This window comes from Mastomys coucha, unplaced genomic scaffold, assembly GCF_008632895.1.
Source record: "Mastomys coucha isolate ucsf_1 unplaced genomic scaffold, UCSF_Mcou_1 pScaffold23, whole genome shotgun sequence".
NCBI lineage: Eukaryota > Metazoa > Chordata > Mammalia > Rodentia > Muridae > Mastomys > Mastomys coucha.
The window spans coordinates 67354320-67375191 of NW_022196906.1; the positions used below are offsets into that span (position 1 = coordinate 67354320).

Sequence of the window (20872 nt, forward strand, 5' to 3'; positions counted from 1 at the left end):
AAAGTTAGGACTTTCCTTCGATACAAGTATATTCACTGAATCTATAAAGGCATATTGGGTTATGCACCTTCCAAGGTGTAATGTCTAATTTCAGTCAAACAAAATTTAACAGATTCTAGTTTGTTATGGATTAAGTGGTTAAAAATACTGTTAGAAAATTGGAATTCAAAACATTCTGACTTAAGCAGCTTTCTTTTTTAAACAAAGTATGAATATATGTTTTACACATTTGCTTTTACTTAGGAAAAAACCCTTAACTTAGAAAAAATACAACTTGGGTGTAGTGCCATGTAGTGTAAATAACTCAGCTCTTTTGCTATGAATGGGCCAGTATATACTTATTGCTGGAGCTCTGGCTATAAAATTCAGGTAAGGGGTTTAAATATACCCTAGAGTATTATTTAAAAATAAATCTGTTTCTTTCAAAGAGAATACCAACCTTGGTCTGTGACACTTGGGAGAGAAGTTAAAATACTAAGTTTTTATTGCCGAGTAAGCTGAAAATACAGTAAAGGTTATGTAAACATAAATCAGAAATATATATGTATATATACAGAGAATCACCACCTCTGAAGGACAGGCTGTCTACTGTTCTCTGCTGTGAGAGTTTTATCAGCACTCGTAATTCTACCTCAAAGGCCATGCTAGTGGGCAAAAAACGTAAACAAGGGCTTGCTTTGGTTATATTATGAAATATGTGGCATGGTTTGTATTTCTTTATAGGTATCTAACAGCTGCATGGGTTGTTTTAAAGCACCAGTAGGGGCCAGCAGAGGACTCTTTGAGAACAGAATTGCCATTGAGATATGTTTATTTGATGTGTTAAATTCTTTTTAGGCTTCTTTATTTACCACACACTCTCTTTAAGTGAATGAATTGCACAGGGTGGAATAAAATATCCAATGTGTTCAAACTATATTGGGGTGTAGCTTTTCTGTCTAATCTGCATATGTTTTTAATGGAATGTTTGCCCAGGCTATTTCTTGGCAGGATTTTAGTAGTCAAAATATAAATGGCACCATTTAAAGACTGTACTACTTGGCTGCATAAAGCCTTAAAATTAAAGAACAAAATGGTTGGTGACAGCTTCTCCTCAGTCTTTTTTTTTTTTAATTTCCCCTTGAGGAGGTTATTCGGTGTTTACAACAGCGTTGTTACTGGGCTCATTTTGTAGTTCAGTCTTTCAACTTTCACTTTCATAATTGTGTTTTGCCAAAATGTTCATCTGTTTAATTTGATGGCTAGATTTTATGCCCCTCACTCCATGTTTTTGTATTTCCAAGTGTATTCAGCTGTTCGCATTTACTCATTCCTTAAAAAAATATTACAGTCTGTGTTCCCTGCATTAACTAACCTGACTAAATCCCTCAGTATGGCCACTATTTTGAAATTTAATCTTCAATTTGATTCTCAATCACACAGGTTTTATTTGTATCTATTTCCTGTAATCCTATAGCATTCGGTGAAAATATTAGTGGTGAGGATCACCGGGGAAAGTTGTAGGCATTGAGATTTCCAGAGTGAAATGCTCGTTTTGTAGGGTTGGGGTGAAAAACTGGGTTTCCTGTTGAAATGCAAGAAGCTTGTTGTTCCTAAGTTACTCATTCATGCAAATTGGCGAAGGTATAATTGAAACAAGGTTGGCTGTGTTTGAGTCAGGGCTGCAGCTGAGCTCAGCTTAAAGGTCGCTGGAAATCAAGTGCTTTGTCAGTGAAGGCGTTCTGACTACCAGCGGTTCTAGACGCTTGGGAAACATCAATCTCGGGCATGGGTCATCCTTTTCTATGAAGTCTGGTATCTCACGTTGTCCTGAGGTTAAAGACGCCTCCTCACTAGCTTTTTTAACACCGTCGATGGTTTTTTCCTCTGGATGCAGCACAGCTGCTGCTAGCCTGTCTACAGACAGAGCTCTTTGTTTTGACTCTCAGCCCTGAACATGCTTGGAAATGAGAACAAATGGCACAGAGTTTACGATTGCACTTCGCTGCCAGAAGAAGCAAGACTTACCCTCTGTCGGAACCCTCTGGAGATGACTTGGATAGCCATGTTCACACACACGGCGAGAGGCCACCCCGGATCTCAGTGGCCAGTGTGGTTCAAATGAGGCTGACCCCCAGACAGACGCCGCTGGCTCCGTGGGTAGAGCACAGATCCTCTGAAAGTACTGACAAAAAGAGCAGCTGCCTGCAGATCTCACTGCAGCCCAGGTATGGAGGGTGTCTACCACCCGGCACTGGTGTGGCTGATAGGGATGATACTTCCTTTACCTGTGCTTTAAAGGATGGTGTGTACAGCAGCAGTGGCGTCGACGGTGAGCTGTGTAGTGGCAGCCTCAGTAACTTTTCAGCCAGTGACAATGGGTCTTACAGCAGCAACGGCAGTGATTATGGGTCTTGTGCAAGCCTCGCAAGTGGAGGCTCCTACACCAGCAGTGTTGTCAGTGACAGTAGTGGTTATGAGACCTTTTTCAGTGGAAATTTACCTTCTGACAACGCCTCCAACAGAAGCGTGCCAGTCACCACTACTCCCTGTGAAGCTATGTGCAGAAGCCCCAGTAGGCTTTCCTTTACCCAGGAGGACCTGGATCATGGAGTAGAAATTACGAAACTGCCGGTGAGCAGGAACGCAAAGGTTCCACTGAAGCGCTGCACATCTTTGGTCATTTTCCCCAGAAGTCCTTCAAACACTCCACCAGCATCACCGACAAGCAGAGGTGCCTACCAGACCTCACACCAGTTGGTTGTATCTCCTACTGAAATTGCACATCATGAAGATGGAGCTGGCACCAAAGGCTTTCTGTCAACAGCTGTCAACGGGCTTCGATTATCTAAGATAGTTTGTACTCCTGGAGAAGTCAGAGATGTACGGCCACTCCATGCCAAGGGCTCATTGCAAAATAAAATTGTCATTTCAAATAATAGACCCAAACAAACTATGTGTGAGAAATTGCCAGAAGGATTTTCCTGTGTTTCGGTGCACTTGACCCAACAAAAGCCAGCATCGTCAGATTGTGCAAACGCCCATGGTGACTGCACATCAGAGAGGTTAGAACTTCAGCTCCAGTCTGATTCGGACCATGGCATGCTCAAACAGAGGGCAGCCCCTTGCTTACGAACCACACCAGGCATGGATTACCATTTAGACATCCGTGGAGAGTTGGAAAGACCAAATTCAAAAATAAGCAAAGGCCATGCTGCTTTGCAAAGAAGTGTTTCACTGGGTGGGACATACCCAAATATTTCCTATTTATCCAGCCTGAAGCACAATTGTCTAAAGGGGGGACCATCTCAGTTGCTCATAAAGTTTGCATCTGGGAATGACGGTAAAGTTGATAGTTTCTGGAGAGAGAGAGACTTGACAAATGAACTGTCTGGTGTCTGTAAGGTAAGATTCTTCTGGTCTTGAAAAATACTTCCTGGGAACTCTTAGTTATACTGATTATAACTAAGTTATTTTGATTATAACACTATCTATTCCTTTCTATGGCCCTTAGCGAGGAAGTATTTAGAAAGCATCAACTTTATATTTGTAAAACTGTTGTTTTACCAGTGGATAAACTACTTTAAAAACAAAGAAAAAAAAACCAAAAACCTATCCTTGGTGATTTAAATCCTAAAATTGTTTCAGAGCTGGCTGGGTCTGACAACACTCGATCTTGAGATATTTGCTTTCTCGAAGTGTTCTGTTTGTTCTTCTTACCTTTCAGAAATGCATTTTCTTCTCTCTCTTAAAACACATGAATTTGTAAGATCACTGATCAAAAAGACTATTATATTAAATGTTTTAAGCAGAGGAAAAATAAATGGGTTTTGCATTTATATACACCCTAGCCACAGGAATGTTGTTTCCACCCTATTTTTCTTGAGTTACCAGTGAATACTGCCTTCCAAAATGTAACTCACTTTTTCAGCAGTATTGATTTCTACTTTTTATGTGTTTGAATTGGCTTTAACTTACTAGGCAGTTCCTATAATTTTCTATTTACTACACTAGTTTATTGTTCTGACAATGTTGCTTTATTTTATTAGTAATTTAACTCTAACAGATCTTAGCCAGATGGGCATTTTATGTAATTTGGCCTTTTCAAAGCATTTAAAAATCTTTAAAACTAAAGTAGCTTTAAAAATGTCTGTATTTGGAAGGTCTTGCTAAATCCCAAGAAATTTGTTTTTCTGACGACATAGTTTTAAATTGACAACACATAGGCTGGCTTGCTTGCTTGCTCTCGAGCTCTGTCTCTTTCCCCCCCCCCCCCCCCACACCCTTTTTCTGGTGAAGGGAAAAAGAACTTCTTTTCATGACAATGTGTTAAGTGTTGGGGAAAATCTAGATAATGTCTAGACGGGAGTTAGAAAATCAGCTAATTGGGCTCTTTTCCTCTCTTTTGAAATCTGGCAAAATATAATAATTGTGCCTGGGGTTAATCTGTGTAGCTACTTCACTGGGGATAAGGGGAGATAAGATTTCAAATTTTGATCTGTGTTTTAGAGGTATTCATTCCGCTTGCAAAATTCTTCTAAAACAGTTTTTAGAAAATTATAATCGGCTTAATTCCTTTCCCTAAAATCACCATACCAAAAAGTGGAGAGTGCTGGGGCCTTGAAGCAACATTATTAATCTGCCAACTCAGTTGGTGTTACTTACAGAATCTACATTCAGAGAAACCTAAGAAGTTATTAACGTGAAAAGAATTACAGAAATAGCTCTGAGACAGTTGTTATTGTGTATTTGTCACTGATGCTTTCCAAAGAAGCACTTTAAATATATCCAGTGAAATATAAACTAAATGTCGTTTGCATTGCTAAGAATATGTTTTCACAAGCCTTTAAACTTTCTAGCAAACTAACAAATACTGCTTTGTAACAACCTAATCCTAGTTTTGTGCCTAAATTCTCTTGGTTGTCAAAGAATACAGAACGTGCCATTTGCCTAAGAACTTAAGATTGTTCTTCAACATGTGTTAAACAGTTACCTTATAGAAATAGTATAAATGGGGCTGGAGAGATGGCTCAGCCGTTAAAGGCTAGGCTCACAACCAAAAATATAAGAAATAGTATAAATGATTTAAGCTATATTTACCATCTACTGTGCCTAAATTCACTTATAAATGACAAATTGAGTGCTTATGCTAATTCCTTTTCAAAACAGACTGGCCACAGTAATGACATTTCAGAAATAATGCCATGTTTATCAATAATGTATTATTCTAATTATAGTGGTTTATTGTAACTAGCTTATAAATAAACAGCTCCCAAAATATTTCCCATGTCTCCAGTTAGTCTGGGTTCCTGTTCAGATGTGCTGAGTCTGCACCCACATTTAACAAGTTGATACTGGAGTTGCTCTTGGTAATGTCAGCTATCTGTACTGAGTAGCAGTGAAATCAGATAACAGCTTTGGTCAGAGACCCTGGTGAGGCAGAGAAGTCTCAAGTCTCTTGTGTGTTTGGCAACAAGTTCCCAGCAGCCTAGTGTCGAGTTTACAGCTCTCTTATAATCCCAGCTTGTAAATGACTAATGTTTGATGTCTAATGAAGACTTTTTACCTGCATCTAAGACACAGGCTGTCCTCTGTGCTTACAGCTGAGACTGAAAATGGGCTCCTAAAATCTGTCTCTTGGTGTCTATTTCAAGTGTAGCAAAAAACCGCCTTTGGGGGTTTTTTTATGGGTGGATCTTTTGACTTTTTGTTTGTTTTTGTGCATTTCAAATGCACTACTGTGTAGGTAAAGGTGTATATGGTGGCCTTTGATCTGCCAGGTGTTTCATTGATGAGTATGGTAGTTTGTCAGTTTAAGGAGCCAAGGGGACATACACAGTTCTGAAAATTAGTACTGAACTTTCTAAAGTCTGTAGTTCGCTTGCTTATTATTAGTTACCTTTTCCCTGTGTGATATGTTCTAAATTTTGTTTGTTAGGTTGTTGAGATGCTGAGAGGTTCCATTGCCTTGTTTAGTGTCCTTCCAGCTCCCTTGCCTTGGATGTGCCTTCCTTCCATCATCCAGATATGTTCTGCTTTTTGTTATAAAAGGATTTCCTGCTCCTCGTCTAGTACTTAACCCTCGATAAGCATATTGTTTAATCCTAAAGGAGTAGATCCTAAAATATTTTTGTCTTAATTACTATAGTCAGTAATTTTTTAAATAATTCTTCCTGAGATCAATGTTTTAAATATTTTCATATTTTAGCATTCATTATTTTTCTAGTATTTTATATTTTATATAATTTAATGGACATTATCTAAGACATTAATTCTAGCTTGAATGACACTTAATCTTTCCTATTTAAAAAAAATGCATAAATGTCAATAGTGGACCTGTGATTCAGCAATGTACATAACTAGTTTTAGAAATTTGCCCCCCCCCCAAAATGTGTGTGTGTGTGTGTGTGTGTGTGTGTGTGTGTGTGTGTATGTATTCTTTTAGAACTGAATAATTATAATGACTTCAGAGGTATTTAGGGCCTGGCTTATTTGCTTGGAGATATTATGTATTCTCTGTCAGTGTGTCATTTATAATTCATTTAGCATACATTTCAATATTGGGCACTGAGACTAAAAGAGGGATAATGTATAATCTTTGTTTAAAGGAACAGTGTCATTCTAGTAACAGACAGTATGTCAACAATGAATTTGTGATAGGCTGAGGGACAGCCTGCTTTCTGATTTCTGAGTTCTAGGGAACCCAACTCAGACCTAGTAGACTGGCCAGTAGAGCTTGGTGACATGCAGGCAGGGAAGGACCAGCAGAAAGCATGCGTGTTTACAGATCATTCAATAGTTGAGAGCTCATTGGTGACTCCAACAAAAGTCAACTAGGAAAACCCCAGGGTTAGACCCCTAGTTGAAATAATAACATACCTAAGAACAGCCTGGTGGTGGTGGCGCACGCTTTTAATCCCAGCACTTGGGAGGCAGAGGCAGGCGGATTTCAGAGTTCGAGGCCAGCCTGGTCTATAGAGTGAGTTCCAGGACAGCCAGGGCTATACGGAGAAACCCTGTCTCAAAAAACAAAACAAACAAACAAACAAAAAAACCCTAAGAACAGCAAGCATAGATGCCATCATACAGTGAGTGCAATATAGTGTAGTCAGGTATGGTTTAATGATTGTTACAGAGAAGACTCAGTATTTTGTGATTTAAAATGAAATAAGACAAACTCCATCTCTACAAAGAAAGTGCTGTCTTCCCCAGGAATGGGAGGGCGGGGCTCTCTGCTCTTCACCTTGGCACCGTAGATAGGAAAGTGTGGGTGGTAAAACCCAAACTGGATTCTGTGAGTGTTGTGTGAGAAAAGAAAACTTTAGGTGGGAACTCAGGGCTGCCGTTCATAGCCATAATTCCTCTTTAAGAATATCATATTTTATTACTATTTTGAGAATTTCATGTACAAATATAGTATGTGCTGATAATAATCACCCTTTATTCCTCTCTATAACTCCTTCCAGATCCACTTTTACCCCCCTCTTCTCCCTCCCAACTTTGTATCTCCCCTCCCTCTTTTTTATAGTCTACTGATTCCATGGATGTGGGCCATCCACTGGAGCATGTGAATAACATAGCTTTGCTTTTCTCAGCCTCTCATCTGACACCAAAAATAAAATAGAGCTGACAAGATGTCTCAGCAGGTAAAGGAACTTGCTGCTGACCTGAGTTTAATCCCTGGCACCCGCTTGGTAGAAGGAGAGAATCAACTTCCACAAGTATGCTCTGACCTCCACATATGCACTCTGGCACACTCGTGTGTCTGTGCAAATTGATAACTATAATAAAATATTTAGAGAAAATAAAACCAAGTAGAGCCTCTATGTAGAAACTGGGGAACCGGCAGCTGGGTCAATTTCTTGTAAGATATGGAACCTGCCTTGTGCCAGCTGCTCTAAACTTTTCTGGACTGTGATGACCGACAAGACAAGATTAGACCTGAGCCTGGGAGCCCTGCCCAACAGGAGGCTTGGCAGCATTGCTGGGTGTGGCCAGGCCACGTGCTAAGGTTGAGATTAGTGGAAGGGAAGGCTGGGAGAAGGTGAACCAGTTATCTGTCAGCATATCCCCCAGAGTGTCTATAGCCTTGCTGGTGTCTGCTTCAGGATCCAGTGCTGGCCCTTGTGGGAGGCTGGAAGATTATAGTTAGACGATGTTAGGTACTTCAAGATCAAAGAAGAATGTTGAAAACAGCAGAGGAGCTGTCTAGTGTGTGAACTGATGGGGGGCTGTCAACATGGAGGTGGTTGCTGAAAGCACTCTCAGCTTTGTTAAGATTTAAAAGGCTGCTGGGATATAATCCCACCTAGCAGCAGAAACATCTGGCATGGAAAACATCCGGCAGCAGAAACATCAGTGTGGAAACATCTGGCATGGCCTTGAATCTTGTAGCTTAGCTCACCAGCTATAAGAAACACCTTGTTGTCAACACTTAGGACTCAACCCACTTAGAAAACACTCAGTAGTCAGCCCACACATTTCTAGATAGGGTCTTGGACACCTGAGGGAAGAAGAAAGGATCAGGTCTTCTTGGAACTGAGAGATATTGCAGAGCCATGAGCCATGGTGCTTTCTAGAAAAAATATGTTGCCAAACAAAGAGCTGCATTAAGAACATTAATGGTGAATGAAAATGAGGACATGACCATTCCCGGGTATGGTTGGGGATAGGATTGTATTGTAGGTCTGAGAGAGCGGCATCTAGAGGGTCCAGAACGAACTGGGTCATGAAAACAGTGAGGAGAAGAAGAGAAAGGGGGATGAAAGTGGACCAAGAAAAGAGCTGCCTGCCTTTGTCTGAGTGAGGGAATAACTGAGTTCCAGAAAAGCCAGGCCTGAGTAGAGACCTTGACTCAAAAACAACAAAATGAAACAGTGTTCCTCAGTGCTTAGCTTCTCCAGTGCACAGGATGGAGTGAATCTGCGGTTTCTGTCAACACTTAGTACTGTCTACATGCATACTCAGGAATTTAGAAAGTGGACAGCTGGAATTCAAAACAATTTCACAGAAGAGAGAAAATAGGAAATTTAAAGAATGGCTGTATTATTATTCAGATCTGTTAGACATAAGTCAGTGGTGACTTGAGGGGAGGGATTTTAAAAGATATGCAACTTTTGTAACTGGTTGGATTTAATTATTTTTTGTGTGTGGAATAAGACACCAGTGGTGATTTAGATTAGTTTCCTGATACTGTTGTGTAATCAACTCTCAGCTTAGATACAGATGTTTAGACCCTGAGTTTAGCCATTGAATGTGGACACACAGCAGAGAGGCTGCATTTGTGTTTGCTATGCTGTCTTAATGGAAATAATGCTATCCAGGCTTTACAGCCTTATATGGTGAAGTACGTTCTGATCGTATGGTGGCATTTCATTCGATGTTGAAGCATATTATATACACATCTCTCGCTCATGGAAATAGTTGGGCACTAATCAAAACCTGCTATTCAGAAACACTTGTGCTATTTTATTTTTTAATTCATTTCTTTTTATTTGATATGTATGAGTGATTTGCTGGCATGTATGTAAGTGCACCTTGTACATGCTTGATGTCGGCTGAACCCTCTCTCCAGCCACATTGTGTGTTCCTTTAAAAATTTTTTTTTCTTAAGATTTATTTATTATATGTAAGTATACTGTAGCTGTCTTTAGACATACCAGAAGAAGGTGTCAGATCTCATTACAGGTGGTTGTGAGCCACCATGTGGTTGCTGGGATTTAAACTTTGGACCTTCAGAAGAGCAGTCAGTGCTCTTAACCCACTGAGCCATCTCGCCAGCCCTAAAAATGTTTCTTATGTTAAATTTTCCCTTTTCAACATGAAGACTATTGGCATGTTCTGTTTTCTTTAACTCTTCTGGCTTATTTAAGCAACATTTGAATCATCTAAGCATACTTTCTTCAGGCATGCCAGTCAAGATAGGACTGAGACTGTTTAACTGCACTATGGAATTGTTGAGACATTGTATACTTTACGTGCACAGTTGTGGCTTTTCCTTTTGCTACTTTAAAGGAGAAAGTTGGAAAATCATTTTTTATACTTTTATAACATTAATAAATGTCATACTACTTTTCAGCTATAAATCAACATTTAAAAAATCTTTGCAATTGCTCTTTCTCTAGAGCAGCTTACATGACTTTATCCAGGGCTTGGAGTTGGGTTCCCAGCACCCACTGCAGGCAGCTTACTCACAACAGTAGTTCACATTGGAAGTGTTGATACATGAATAAAGCCATGGCCATGGATGAGGTTCAGAGGATCTTGCTGGCTAAGGGTGAACTGACAGCCTGGCAGGGACAGAACACCAAACTAGGCTATTTAAGTGATGACTGAACGGTTCTCCTAAATGCATATCGCATCCCTGGGGTGAGTGCCAATGGAATATTGTGATCCTGAGTCAAGGATTAGTTTCCACAGTCGACTCTGATTCATAGCCTGCACATTCCATTAACTTGTACCCTAGAACTCAGTGTCTGAATAAGAGCCCAGATCAAGTGTTCTGCAAGGAAAATTGAATGGAGAAATACTTTAAAGGACATTTCAACAAAGTCCATCAGGCTAGCTTACAGTTATCATTGTTTGACCTCTAAGCCTGAAGTTGGGATCCTCTGAGTAGGTGCTGGTTTCAAAATGACTATTTTAGCTAAGAATGACTTTTCCTCATGACCAAGGCTCAGCCTTCTTACAGGGTCACAGAGCTTAATGGACACTCAAGTTATCTTCAAAGCAAATGAGTTTACCTAAAGTATTTACCAGAAACAGAATATGAGCCTGACACAAGTAGCAAAAATTGGATGTGAAGAGTTTTTAACTGAGATGGCGGACAACATAATTTATAGAGGAAAAAAATGCTATAACATAGAATAGTCTTCAGATGTTTCATTCAAACAGCTGACCAACCAAATTCCATGGTGTGTGATGACCCATATATTTAAACTACATTCTTATCACAGGAACAGTGTGTCTAATTGAGGAGGGAAATGTTACTTCACTAAGGATTCTCTTTCTATTCTTTTTTTTTTTAAAGATTTATTTATTTTATTTAACTTATGTGAGTACACTGTAGCTGTCTTCAGACATGCCAGAAGAGGGCATCAGATCTCATTACAGATGGTTGTGAGCCACCATGTGGTTGCTGGGATTTGAACTTAGGACCTTTGGAAGAGCATTCAGTGCTCCTAACCACTGAGCCATCTCTCCAGCCCCATCTCTTTCTATTCTATTTCTAGAATTCCTACTGACCCAGGGTTGGACTTTTTAGGTTGATCATATAGTTGGCTTTCCTCTCATTCTCTTATTTCTTCCTTATTCTAGTTTCCAGAAATTTACTCCCCAGGTTTCCCTTTAACTTAAAATTTTTAATTTTTTTAAACTTTTAAAATTATTTCTAAAGTTTCAGTTTGTATGTTTTCTTTTGTTTGTTTTGAGATAGAGTCTCATATTCCAAGATGACTTGGAAGTCACTGTGCAACCAAGAATGCCCCTGAACATAGGATCATCCTGCCTCAACCTCTTGAATGGTGGTTTTAACTACACCTTGTTTCTGCTGTACTGGGGCTCATTCGCAGGCACCCTGCTCACTAGTCAAACAGCGTACCAACCGAACTATTCATCCTCAGTCCTTATTCTAGAGACAGCATCTCACTCTGTAGCTCAAGCTGGTTTAGACTTCACTATTTACCTAGGGTTAGTTGCAAGCTTAGAGCAATCCTCCTGCCTCTGTATCTCAAGTGCCACAGTTACAGGTATGATGCACCATACCCATTTTTCCCATACTTAAACATATTGCTTGTTTTATAAGCAAGGTACAGTCTATGCTGTGGCTGAGAAGCATTCACTTCAAAAGTCTGTTTTGTTCTGCTTTGTTTGGGGTGTTGCATTGTTTCCTTACTCTTCTTACAGTTAATGTTGAGCATGGTCACTGTGTGATTGTGTCTATTTGTTGTTTTTTGAGACAGGGTTTCTTTATGTAGCCCTAGCTATCCTGGAACTCTGTGTAGACCTGGCTGGCCTAGAACTGAAATCTGCCTGCCTACCAGGCCAGGTTGTTTTCTTGTTTTTGAAAGAGAATCAGTGTGCAGTGTTTATAGATTCTGTAATGTAGGGCTTTTCAAATTGGACTAGGGTGTAATTCTACAGGAAGTAATTTCTGCTCTGTGTCTTTGGCCAGTTCCTTTTTTCAGAGCAGATACCCTGTATTGCCCAATTTTTAGACAAAGTGATAGACAGAGGAAAATATTTTCTCTCTATGGGATATATAACTGCATTAACTCAGGGTAACACATAATCTTAAAAAGTAATATTTACTAAACCTGATTCTTAAGGTGCTTATGGGCATTAATTTGCCTGACTTTCATATTTATTTTCTGATATATCTGGATATATTCTAGAACCATATCTAGTCCTGGAGTGACTAGTTCAAACCTGTCTCATAATATTAAAAATTTTTGTTTGTTTTTCGAGGCAGGGTTTCTCTGTGTAGCCCTGGCTGTCCTGGAACTCACTCTGTAGACCAGGCTGGCCTCAAACTCAGAGATCCGCCTGCCTCTGCCTCCCAAGTGCTGGGATTAAAGGTATGTGCCACCACTGCCTGGCAAAATGTTATTTCTTAACACACACTGTGACCTTTTACATTCTTGTCAGTACACTAAGTGTAAGCATGCATTCCTGCCACTTACAGCCATAGAACCATTTATTAGAAACTAATCAGAACTTGGCCATGGTTGTGCACACCTTTAATCCCAGCACTCAGCCGGCAGAGGCACAAGGATCTCTTGAGTTCAAAGCCAGCCTGAGTATATAGAGTAAGTTCCAAGATAGCCATGGCTACACAAAGAAACCTTGTTTTGGACAAAACCAAAACCAACCAAACAGATGAATGTAATAGAACAAGATGGCTTGGTCAGTAAAGTGCTTGTTGAGCAAGCATGAGGGCCTACCTGAGTTTGAGTCCCATCTCACATAGATTAGACTGGCCATGGTAGCATATGATAAGAAGCAGAGATAGGCAGATTGCTAGGGCTTGCAGGTCACTTATCCTACTCAAATGATGACATGAGATTGTAGTGGGAGACGCTGTCTGGAAAAAACAAAGATGGGTGATGCCTGGGGAATGAATGACACCTTAGATTGTCCGGTGGTTTCTACATATTTATACACACATATACATTCCCTTGAGAGTAGGACTAGGTGGCAGGAGATACCACAATGGCCTCCTGGTGGGGTTTCATTTTGGATGCTTACTATGATTATGTCAAAAAGCCTAAGCTAGGCTGGGCAGTGGTGGCGCATGCCTTTAATCCCAGCACTTGGGAGTCCGAGGCAGGTGGATTTCTAAGTTCGAGGATAGCCAGGGCTACATAGAGAAAAACCCTGTCTCAAAAAAAACAAACAAACACAAAGAGTTAGTTGGTGCTTGTATTTCATATTCTGTGTTTCAAAAACCTGCCAAATAGTTACTACTTCTGCATGAGAAATGAAGGGATAAGTATTCGCCTGCCTGACTTGGGCCGCATGGACTGAAGCTTAGCACTGCTATGGTCTAATGGTTTCCCTGCTCTACCACAGGCTAACAGCACTTTCACCCTGCAGTAGGAAAACCCAAATGGAGCAAGCTGCTTAGAAAAGGTTATTTTGGTAAAAATCACACCAGAAGGAAAAAACAAGTGTCTGGAGGAAAAATTCCATGGTGATGACTCCAGCCTGATGAGTGATGTGCCAGCTGGGTAGCGTGTGGCTCAGGTCAAGTTAGTCCTTACTGCAGTTGTTGAGTGACAGCAAAGCTAGAGATTGTCACCTAATGTTCCCGGATAATCCACTTCCCTTTTACCTGTTTGTCTTTTCATCATCTTGTGGCCAAAGGTGTGGAATACTTCATTTCATTGATTACTTTTGCTTTACATGTAGGTGTAATATGTATGTGTGTATACATGTGTGTGGGTGCGCATGTGCTTGTGGAGGCCTGAGGTTCCTGTTAAGAATCATCTCAGTGGCTCACCCATGCTACTTTTTTTTTTTTTTTTTTTTTTTTTTAGTTTTTGAAACAGGGTTTCTCTGTGTAGCTCTGGCTGTCCTGGAACTCACTCTCTAGACCAGGCTGGCCTCGAACTTAGAAATCCACCTGCCTCTGCCTCCCAAGTGCTGGGATTAAAGGTGTGCGCCACCACCGCCTGGCTCCCATGCTACTTTTTGAGATGAGATTTCTCAGTACAGCCTGTAGCTTGCTGATGTGGCTAGTTTTGCTCCCAGCTTGTTGGGGGTGGAACCTAGCTTCCAATGTTGGTTTTATAGATGGATAGCCGCACCCACCTGGTATTTATATAGGTTCTAGAGTCTGGAACTCTGGGCTTGCAGGCCCTGTGGTTAATTTTATTGGCCTTATAATCCAGCCAGCCTGCTCCACCCCTTATAACACCGTTTATTAATTTCATGTTCATGCTCCTCGATGTCTCATGAAAACTGCTTATGAAAACTATTCCTGTTTTCAGCAATATTTTAAAATCCTTTTAATATGGAAATTTCCAGATATCCACAAAAAAGTAGAAGAGATAACGTGATGAAGGGATGCTTGACCTTCAACACTTTCAGTGATTTACCCATCTTCTGTCTTTATCTTTTAGTTACTAATTTGTCTTATGGCTTTCCTACACCATTCTTCAAGGATTGTGCATGTTACTGCTTGTCCCAACAGTTAAATTGTGCTTTTTAATATATTTTGCTGTAAAATACTTAAATATGACAGCCTATATAAAAAACCCAAAATATTTTATTTTTGATATTTTATTTTCTTTATATGTATTATTATTTAGTTGTAAATATGTGCAACATATGGGACATATATACCTCTGTGTGTGTGTGTGTGTGTGTGTGTGTGTGTGTGTGTGTGTGTGTGTGTGTGTGATTTTGTTTTTCCAGACCCTGAGACAGAGTTTCCCTGTGTAGCAGCCATGGCTGTCTTGGAACTCCTTTCAAAGACCAGGCTATCCTAGAACTCAGAGACCCTCCTGCCTCCGCCTTCCAGTTGCTCTGATTAATGGCGTGTATCACCTCTGCCCAGTTCTTATTTGTTTTTTTAAAAATTGCATGTCAGCAAATAAAGAAAGGTTGAAGAGGATTGCCTCATGAAACTTGATTGGTAGGACATAGTCAGTCATGCCTGTGATAGAAGCCCTCAGAAGGCCAGTCTAGGCCACTCAGAGAGAACTTAACAAATGTACATGTACTATATCTATTATATCATTGATAAACCTTAAATGAACATCACTGTGTCGTCCACCAGTGCTCACTGCTCTTTAATACAGGAATGCAGCTCAGTAGATTATGGGTTTCAAGTTTGTTTCCTTGTAGACTGGCAATGAAGATGTAGTCCGCCTTACAGTTAAATAACGAGGTCATACTATGTGCAGTGTGGTGTGGCTTACAAATGGTTTTTTGTTTGTACTTTTTGTGTATGATGTATTCAAGAGAGTGCTCCTGATGTCAGGGTGCTTATGCACGTGGACACAGGTTGATAATGAATGTTTTCCTCTACTTCTCTGACTGAACCTGGAGGTCACCCATTAGGCTAGACTGAATGGCCATTGAGCTCCAGGGACCCTTCATGTCTCTATGCTCCTAGTGCTAGACAATGAGTTCACAGTACCATACCTAACCTTTTTTTTTTTTTTAAGCTTCATTATTTCTTTATGTGTATGGGTGTTTTGCTTGCATATCTGTGTCCCATGTGTGTACAGTGATATGGAGCCTGGAAGCTTGAAAGGCGGTATCATATCCCCTGGTTCTAGAGTTTCAGGCAGTTAGGGGTTTTTTTGTTTTTTTTTGTTTGTTTGTTTGTTTGTTTTTCGAGACAGGGTTTCTCTGTCTAGCCCTGGCTGTCCTGGAGCTCACTTTGTAGACCAGGATAGCCTGGAATGTTACGTTTTACCTGTCAGTGATGTATTTTTTACTTGGAGGTCAGAGTTATAATTTCAGTGAACTTGATGGTTGCTGTATTGTAGGTCAACTTCGTGTATACTTTCATGTATAGCTTCCAATCTGTCCAACTTTACCAACAATCTGCAGATTCCCTGTGGTGGAGTCCATGTGTTAAGGATGGGAGTGAGGCTTGTGGTACTAGAGGGCAGGGTAGGCATGTCTAGGAAACACATGGACCACTTTTTGTAAAGATGAAACCATGTTTAGACCCTGAGGTGGGAAAACCAGAAAATGATTCCAAAGTATAACCCATTGTCACAGCACCCAAGATGGAGCTTGGTAAGTTATTTTGAGCCTAATGAGTCCACATTGAGTTCAGGAAGGAGGAGACCAACAGGCCACAAGGGCATTAGCAGTTCATGTAAGGTGGATCATGTAATTGATTCACCTCCACTGAACATTCTGACCATTTTGACTAAGCAACTAGGACTTAGAGAGAAGGCAGAAATCGGGACCAGATGCCTCCTCCATATGTGGCAGCATTTCCTTCACAATTCCTGATTTGGCTTTACCATCTCAAATTACTGTTTCCTTGCTGGTGTATTCTGTCCATAATGAAGAATGCCTCATTTGGGTCTCAGTAACAGGTCCTGGGAACTAATCCCAGGTCCTCTGCAAGAGCAGCTAGTGCTCTAGCTGCTGATCCTTCGGTGTTGTGTTACTTGTGTTTTGAAATTTCTTTTTTTGTTTTTGTTTGTTTGTTTGTTTTGTTTTGTTTTTTGTTTTTCCAAGACAGGGTTTCTCTGTGTAGCCCTGGTTGTCCTTGAACTCACTCTATAGACCAGGCTGGCCTTGAACTCAGAAATCCGCCTGCCTCTGCCTCCCAAGTGCTGGGATTAAAGGCATGCCCCACCATTGCCCTGCTCCTTTTAATTTTGAGGGATATTTCTTTGCTAGATGAGAATTCTAGATACTTGATAGACCACATTCTTTTGTCTTCTTGCTTCCAGTGTTTTTAATGGATAACCTGCCATTATTCTTATTCTTTTTTAAATTATGTGTATATGGGGGCTAGAGAAGTTGCTCAACTGGTTACCAGCACTAGCTTCTTTTCCTGAGGATGCAGATTCAATTCCCAGCACTCCCATGAGAGTCTTCAACTCCAGCTCCAGGAGATCAGACACCTTCTCCCAGCTTCCCTAGACACTGAGTGCACATTGTGCACGTGCATACGTACATACATACATATATACATACATACATATATACTTTCATACCTAAGAGCAAAACACATAAAGATTTTAAAAATTGGTGTGTGTGTGTGTTGGGAGGGATGTACGTACATGTGAGTGCAGGTTTGTCTATGGAGCTCAGAGAAGGTATCAGATCCTGTGGAGGAGGAGGTACAGGCAGTTGCTGCATTACCCTGAGCCACCCACTCACTATAGGAGCTGGGAACCAAACTTAGTTCCTCTGGAGAAGCCGCTCATGCTCTTACCACCCAGCATCTTGTTAGCCCACCTGTGTGCAGTGGTTTAGGTGGTTTGTTTTTGTTTTAAAATTTGGCATCTTTCAAGACTTTCCCATAATTTCTAGCATTTAATATAATGATTAGCTTATTCATTCATAATTCAGATTTATCAGGTATTAATTTATTGAAATTTAAGCTTCTATTTTCTCAAACCTGGAAAATCTTTGCCTACTGAGTTTTTCACATAATTTTCTGCCTGCTTCCTCCCCCTTGTTTCATGTGTTGTAAGTTTCATTGCATATGGCTATGGATGGAGAGAGAGATTAAATTGTGTTCCTTCTCTTGGAAGACTGTTGACCCTTAGTCTAGCAAACTAACTAGGCTAGGCCACAAGCTACCTCCCCATGGATGAACATTGCCTGGAGTCTGTGCTCTGTCTTTTGAATGTTGTGAGTTTAAGGAGGGCGGTTCAGGGACCAGTGAGGGTTATTGTTTTTTTGTTTTTGTTTCCTGAGATTTTCTAACTTACTTTCCCATTGTATTGTTAGCTTCACACTTGGCTTTCCCAACCCTCCAGCCTGAACTTTGCAGGTGTTTGCTTAAGGACTGAACAGTTCATGTGTGCTGTGTGGTTGTGTGCCTGACTATGCTTTCTTCAGGAACGGCTCCTCCTGTTTCTCCTGCTATTCTCCTTGTGTGCTTGTATGCTTATACTTTGCCTGAGTTTGTAATGATTATCTGTAGGACTGGCGTTCCTGCTGCATTACCCTGAGAGTGTACCACATCACTTTGCTTTCGTTTTTCATTGACTTTCCATCAATGCTGCAGTGGATTAAACAACAACTTACTTTTGTGTGTATGAATGATTAATTTCTCATCAAGTGAATATATCTGTAATGCTGTTTCTCCTTTCTTTTACAGACAAGAGATGATTTCCTAGGTCAAGTGGATGTCCCTCTCTATCCTTTACCGGTTAGTATAGGCATCCATAATTTTGGGTTTTGTATTTGTGATTTTTTTATTTTAATAACTGCTGATATGAATCTTTAGTATATTGTCTGTTTCCTGAAATTTATCTCAATATTTCTTTTCACTCCTCTCTAAGATTTCCTCATGTGAGCTCCAACAAGAAACTGTACCACAGGGGTTGGTAGGCAAGATGGAGACTAGATTTTAAGGGTTTGGAATTATCCCCATAAGCAGAGCAAGAGCCTCAGCTAACAAACTGGGTGGAACCTAAGAGACTCCACTCCTGAGAGTGGAGTTGGAAATGCAGCGGGGGAGAGGCTTAGGTAGCCTTTCAAAATCAGATGTCATTGGGGGCTTTCATAGGTGGCTCAGTGCTTCAGGGGACTGACTGAGCAGAGGACACTTGACAGCTCACAGCCAACAGAAACTTCAGTTGCATGGGATTCGGGGCCCTCTTCAGGCTTCTGATGGATCCTGTACACATGCAGTACACATTTTGGCCATATTTGAAAGTTGAAAATAGGCAATTAATAGCAGCATATAAGAAAATTGTGTAGGGAAAAGAAACAGGAGGGGTTGAGGGTTCTCGGTGTCCAAATGAGATGAAGGACCAGGTGGAAAACCTTACTCAACATGGGTGGGTCAAAAGAAAGTCAGAAGACAGAGTGGAAAAGAACCAAAGAAATAAAATCAAAAAAATTTTAAGGAAATAGCTTCTTATTGTGTATATTTCTTCCATGTAATCCTGATACTTGGGAAGCTAAGATAGGGGGATTACAACATTGAGGCCAGCCTGGCTTTATAGTGAGAACTTTCATATAAGTAGATAAGTTTCAAGGCACAGAGAGTAGCTAATGCAAAGAAGTAGAGAAGTAACGCAAAACAGATGGTTGACAAGGGAAGTTGGCCTCCTGCACTCTCAGCGTTGGAGGCTCCTGACCCTGTGCAGCGTTTAGTGATCTTAGGCTTTTGTGATTATATGACCTGCTCTTACTTTCCAGGCTCTTGATGTTTTTGTTCTAGAATTCTCTCTATACTTTAATCGAGTCAAGTTGCTGACATTGTACATATCCCATGTTCCTGCCCATACTGTATTGTCCTCTAGTGACTGGCTTCTGCCTGCTCCCACATCTTAGTCTACCCCCCTAACTCCCTCCCACTTCATCCCCTCTACTGGTTTCCCCTTTAGTTCTGGTTCTTGCTGGAATTCCTCCCATGCAAGAAGCAACAGCCATGTGGTTACCAGCTGATCCTTTTCACAAGTTAAACCTTCCTTTTCTCATTCTTCAGTATGTCTTTCATTATAGTTCATAAAAGCTCTCCAAAGTACTTAACCCCCTTTCTCATTTTAGACTGAAAACCCAAGAATGGAGAGACCATATACATTTAAGGATTTTGTTCTTCATCCAAGAAGGTCAGTAAATATGTAAGATTATACTGTATTAAGCTTAATTTTTTTTGCATTTTATTTTTATTTTATGTATATTAGTGTCTACCTGAGTATGCACCACATATTACAGTTTCCAAGGAGGTCAAGAGAAGGTGTCAGATTCCTTGGGACTGCCATGTGGCTGCTAAGAATTGTATGTAGGTCCTCTGCAAGAGCAGCCAGTGCTCCTAAACCATTCAGCCATCCCTCCAGCTGTACATGGCATGCACATACTATACATTTGTGTCTTCAGTAAACCTTTATTCTCCTCTGTAAAAATACAAGATTTAAACACCCTATAAATAAGCTATTTAAATATATTGTATTATTTATTTTAAAAGCTTTGGTTATTTCAGATTTTAAAATACACTGAGGTAGCTGGAAGTCATGGCTCAGATGTTAGATGTATTTTGCTACTCTTTCAGTGGACCCAACACCCATGTTGTGTGGCTCACAACTGCAGCCTCGGGGGATCTTCTGCCCTCCTGGTGTCCGTGGACACACATGCACACATACATACAGTACACACAGAATCACATACTTATCTTTAAGCAGTGTACTTTGTTCACATTGCAAATAAAATTCTGAAATAGACACAAAAATTAGGAATGATTTTGTCCCCCTATTTATTTATATTTATCTAATATCTGTATTTCATTTAAAGCAAATGTCCAACTTTATATGTATAAAAACAAAATCAGAAAATATTTAAGCGTATTTTGCAAAATTTAATTTCAAAACTATTTTAGAAGATTCATATAGAGGAAATAGCATGAATAGTGAATAAAATTTAAACCTAGTTAGTGCACTTGCGACTCCATTTTCCTGGACTGAGTTACTTAGTTCCTTTTTTTAACTAAAAATTTTTAAAAGAACCTACTCACTTTATTTATGTATATGAGTGTTTTACCTGAGTGCATGTCTTCGAAACACATGCATTTGGTGGTAGGAGGTCAGAAGAGTGTATCTGATCCACTGGAACGGTAGTTACAGCCATATATGTGAGCTGCCCTGTGGGTAGTGGGAACGGAACCTGGATCTTCTGCAAATATAGAAAGTGCTCTTAACCGCTGAGCTGGCTCTCCAGTCCTCCAAATTTAATATTTTAA

At 40.3% G+C, this 20872-nt stretch overlaps 1 protein-coding gene across 3 annotated transcripts in view; it reads left to right on the top strand.

Moving 5' to 3' along the window:
* Nedd4 (NEDD4 E3 ubiquitin protein ligase) overlaps nt 1-20872 on the top strand; it is an 84925-nt gene that overhangs the window by 30852 nt on the left and 33201 nt on the right. For 2 of the 3 annotated variants that reach the window (XM_031344626.1, XM_031344628.1), the window contains 2 exons: nt 18287-18337; nt 19687-19748. In XM_031344626.1, coding sequence (XP_031200486.1) covers nt 18287-18337; nt 19687-19748 — 113 coding nt within the window. Of the gene's footprint in view, nt 1-1759; nt 3385-18286; nt 18338-19686; nt 19749-20872 lie in introns of those variants that run through there. The other variant, XM_031344627.1, reaches the window with a different exon arrangement.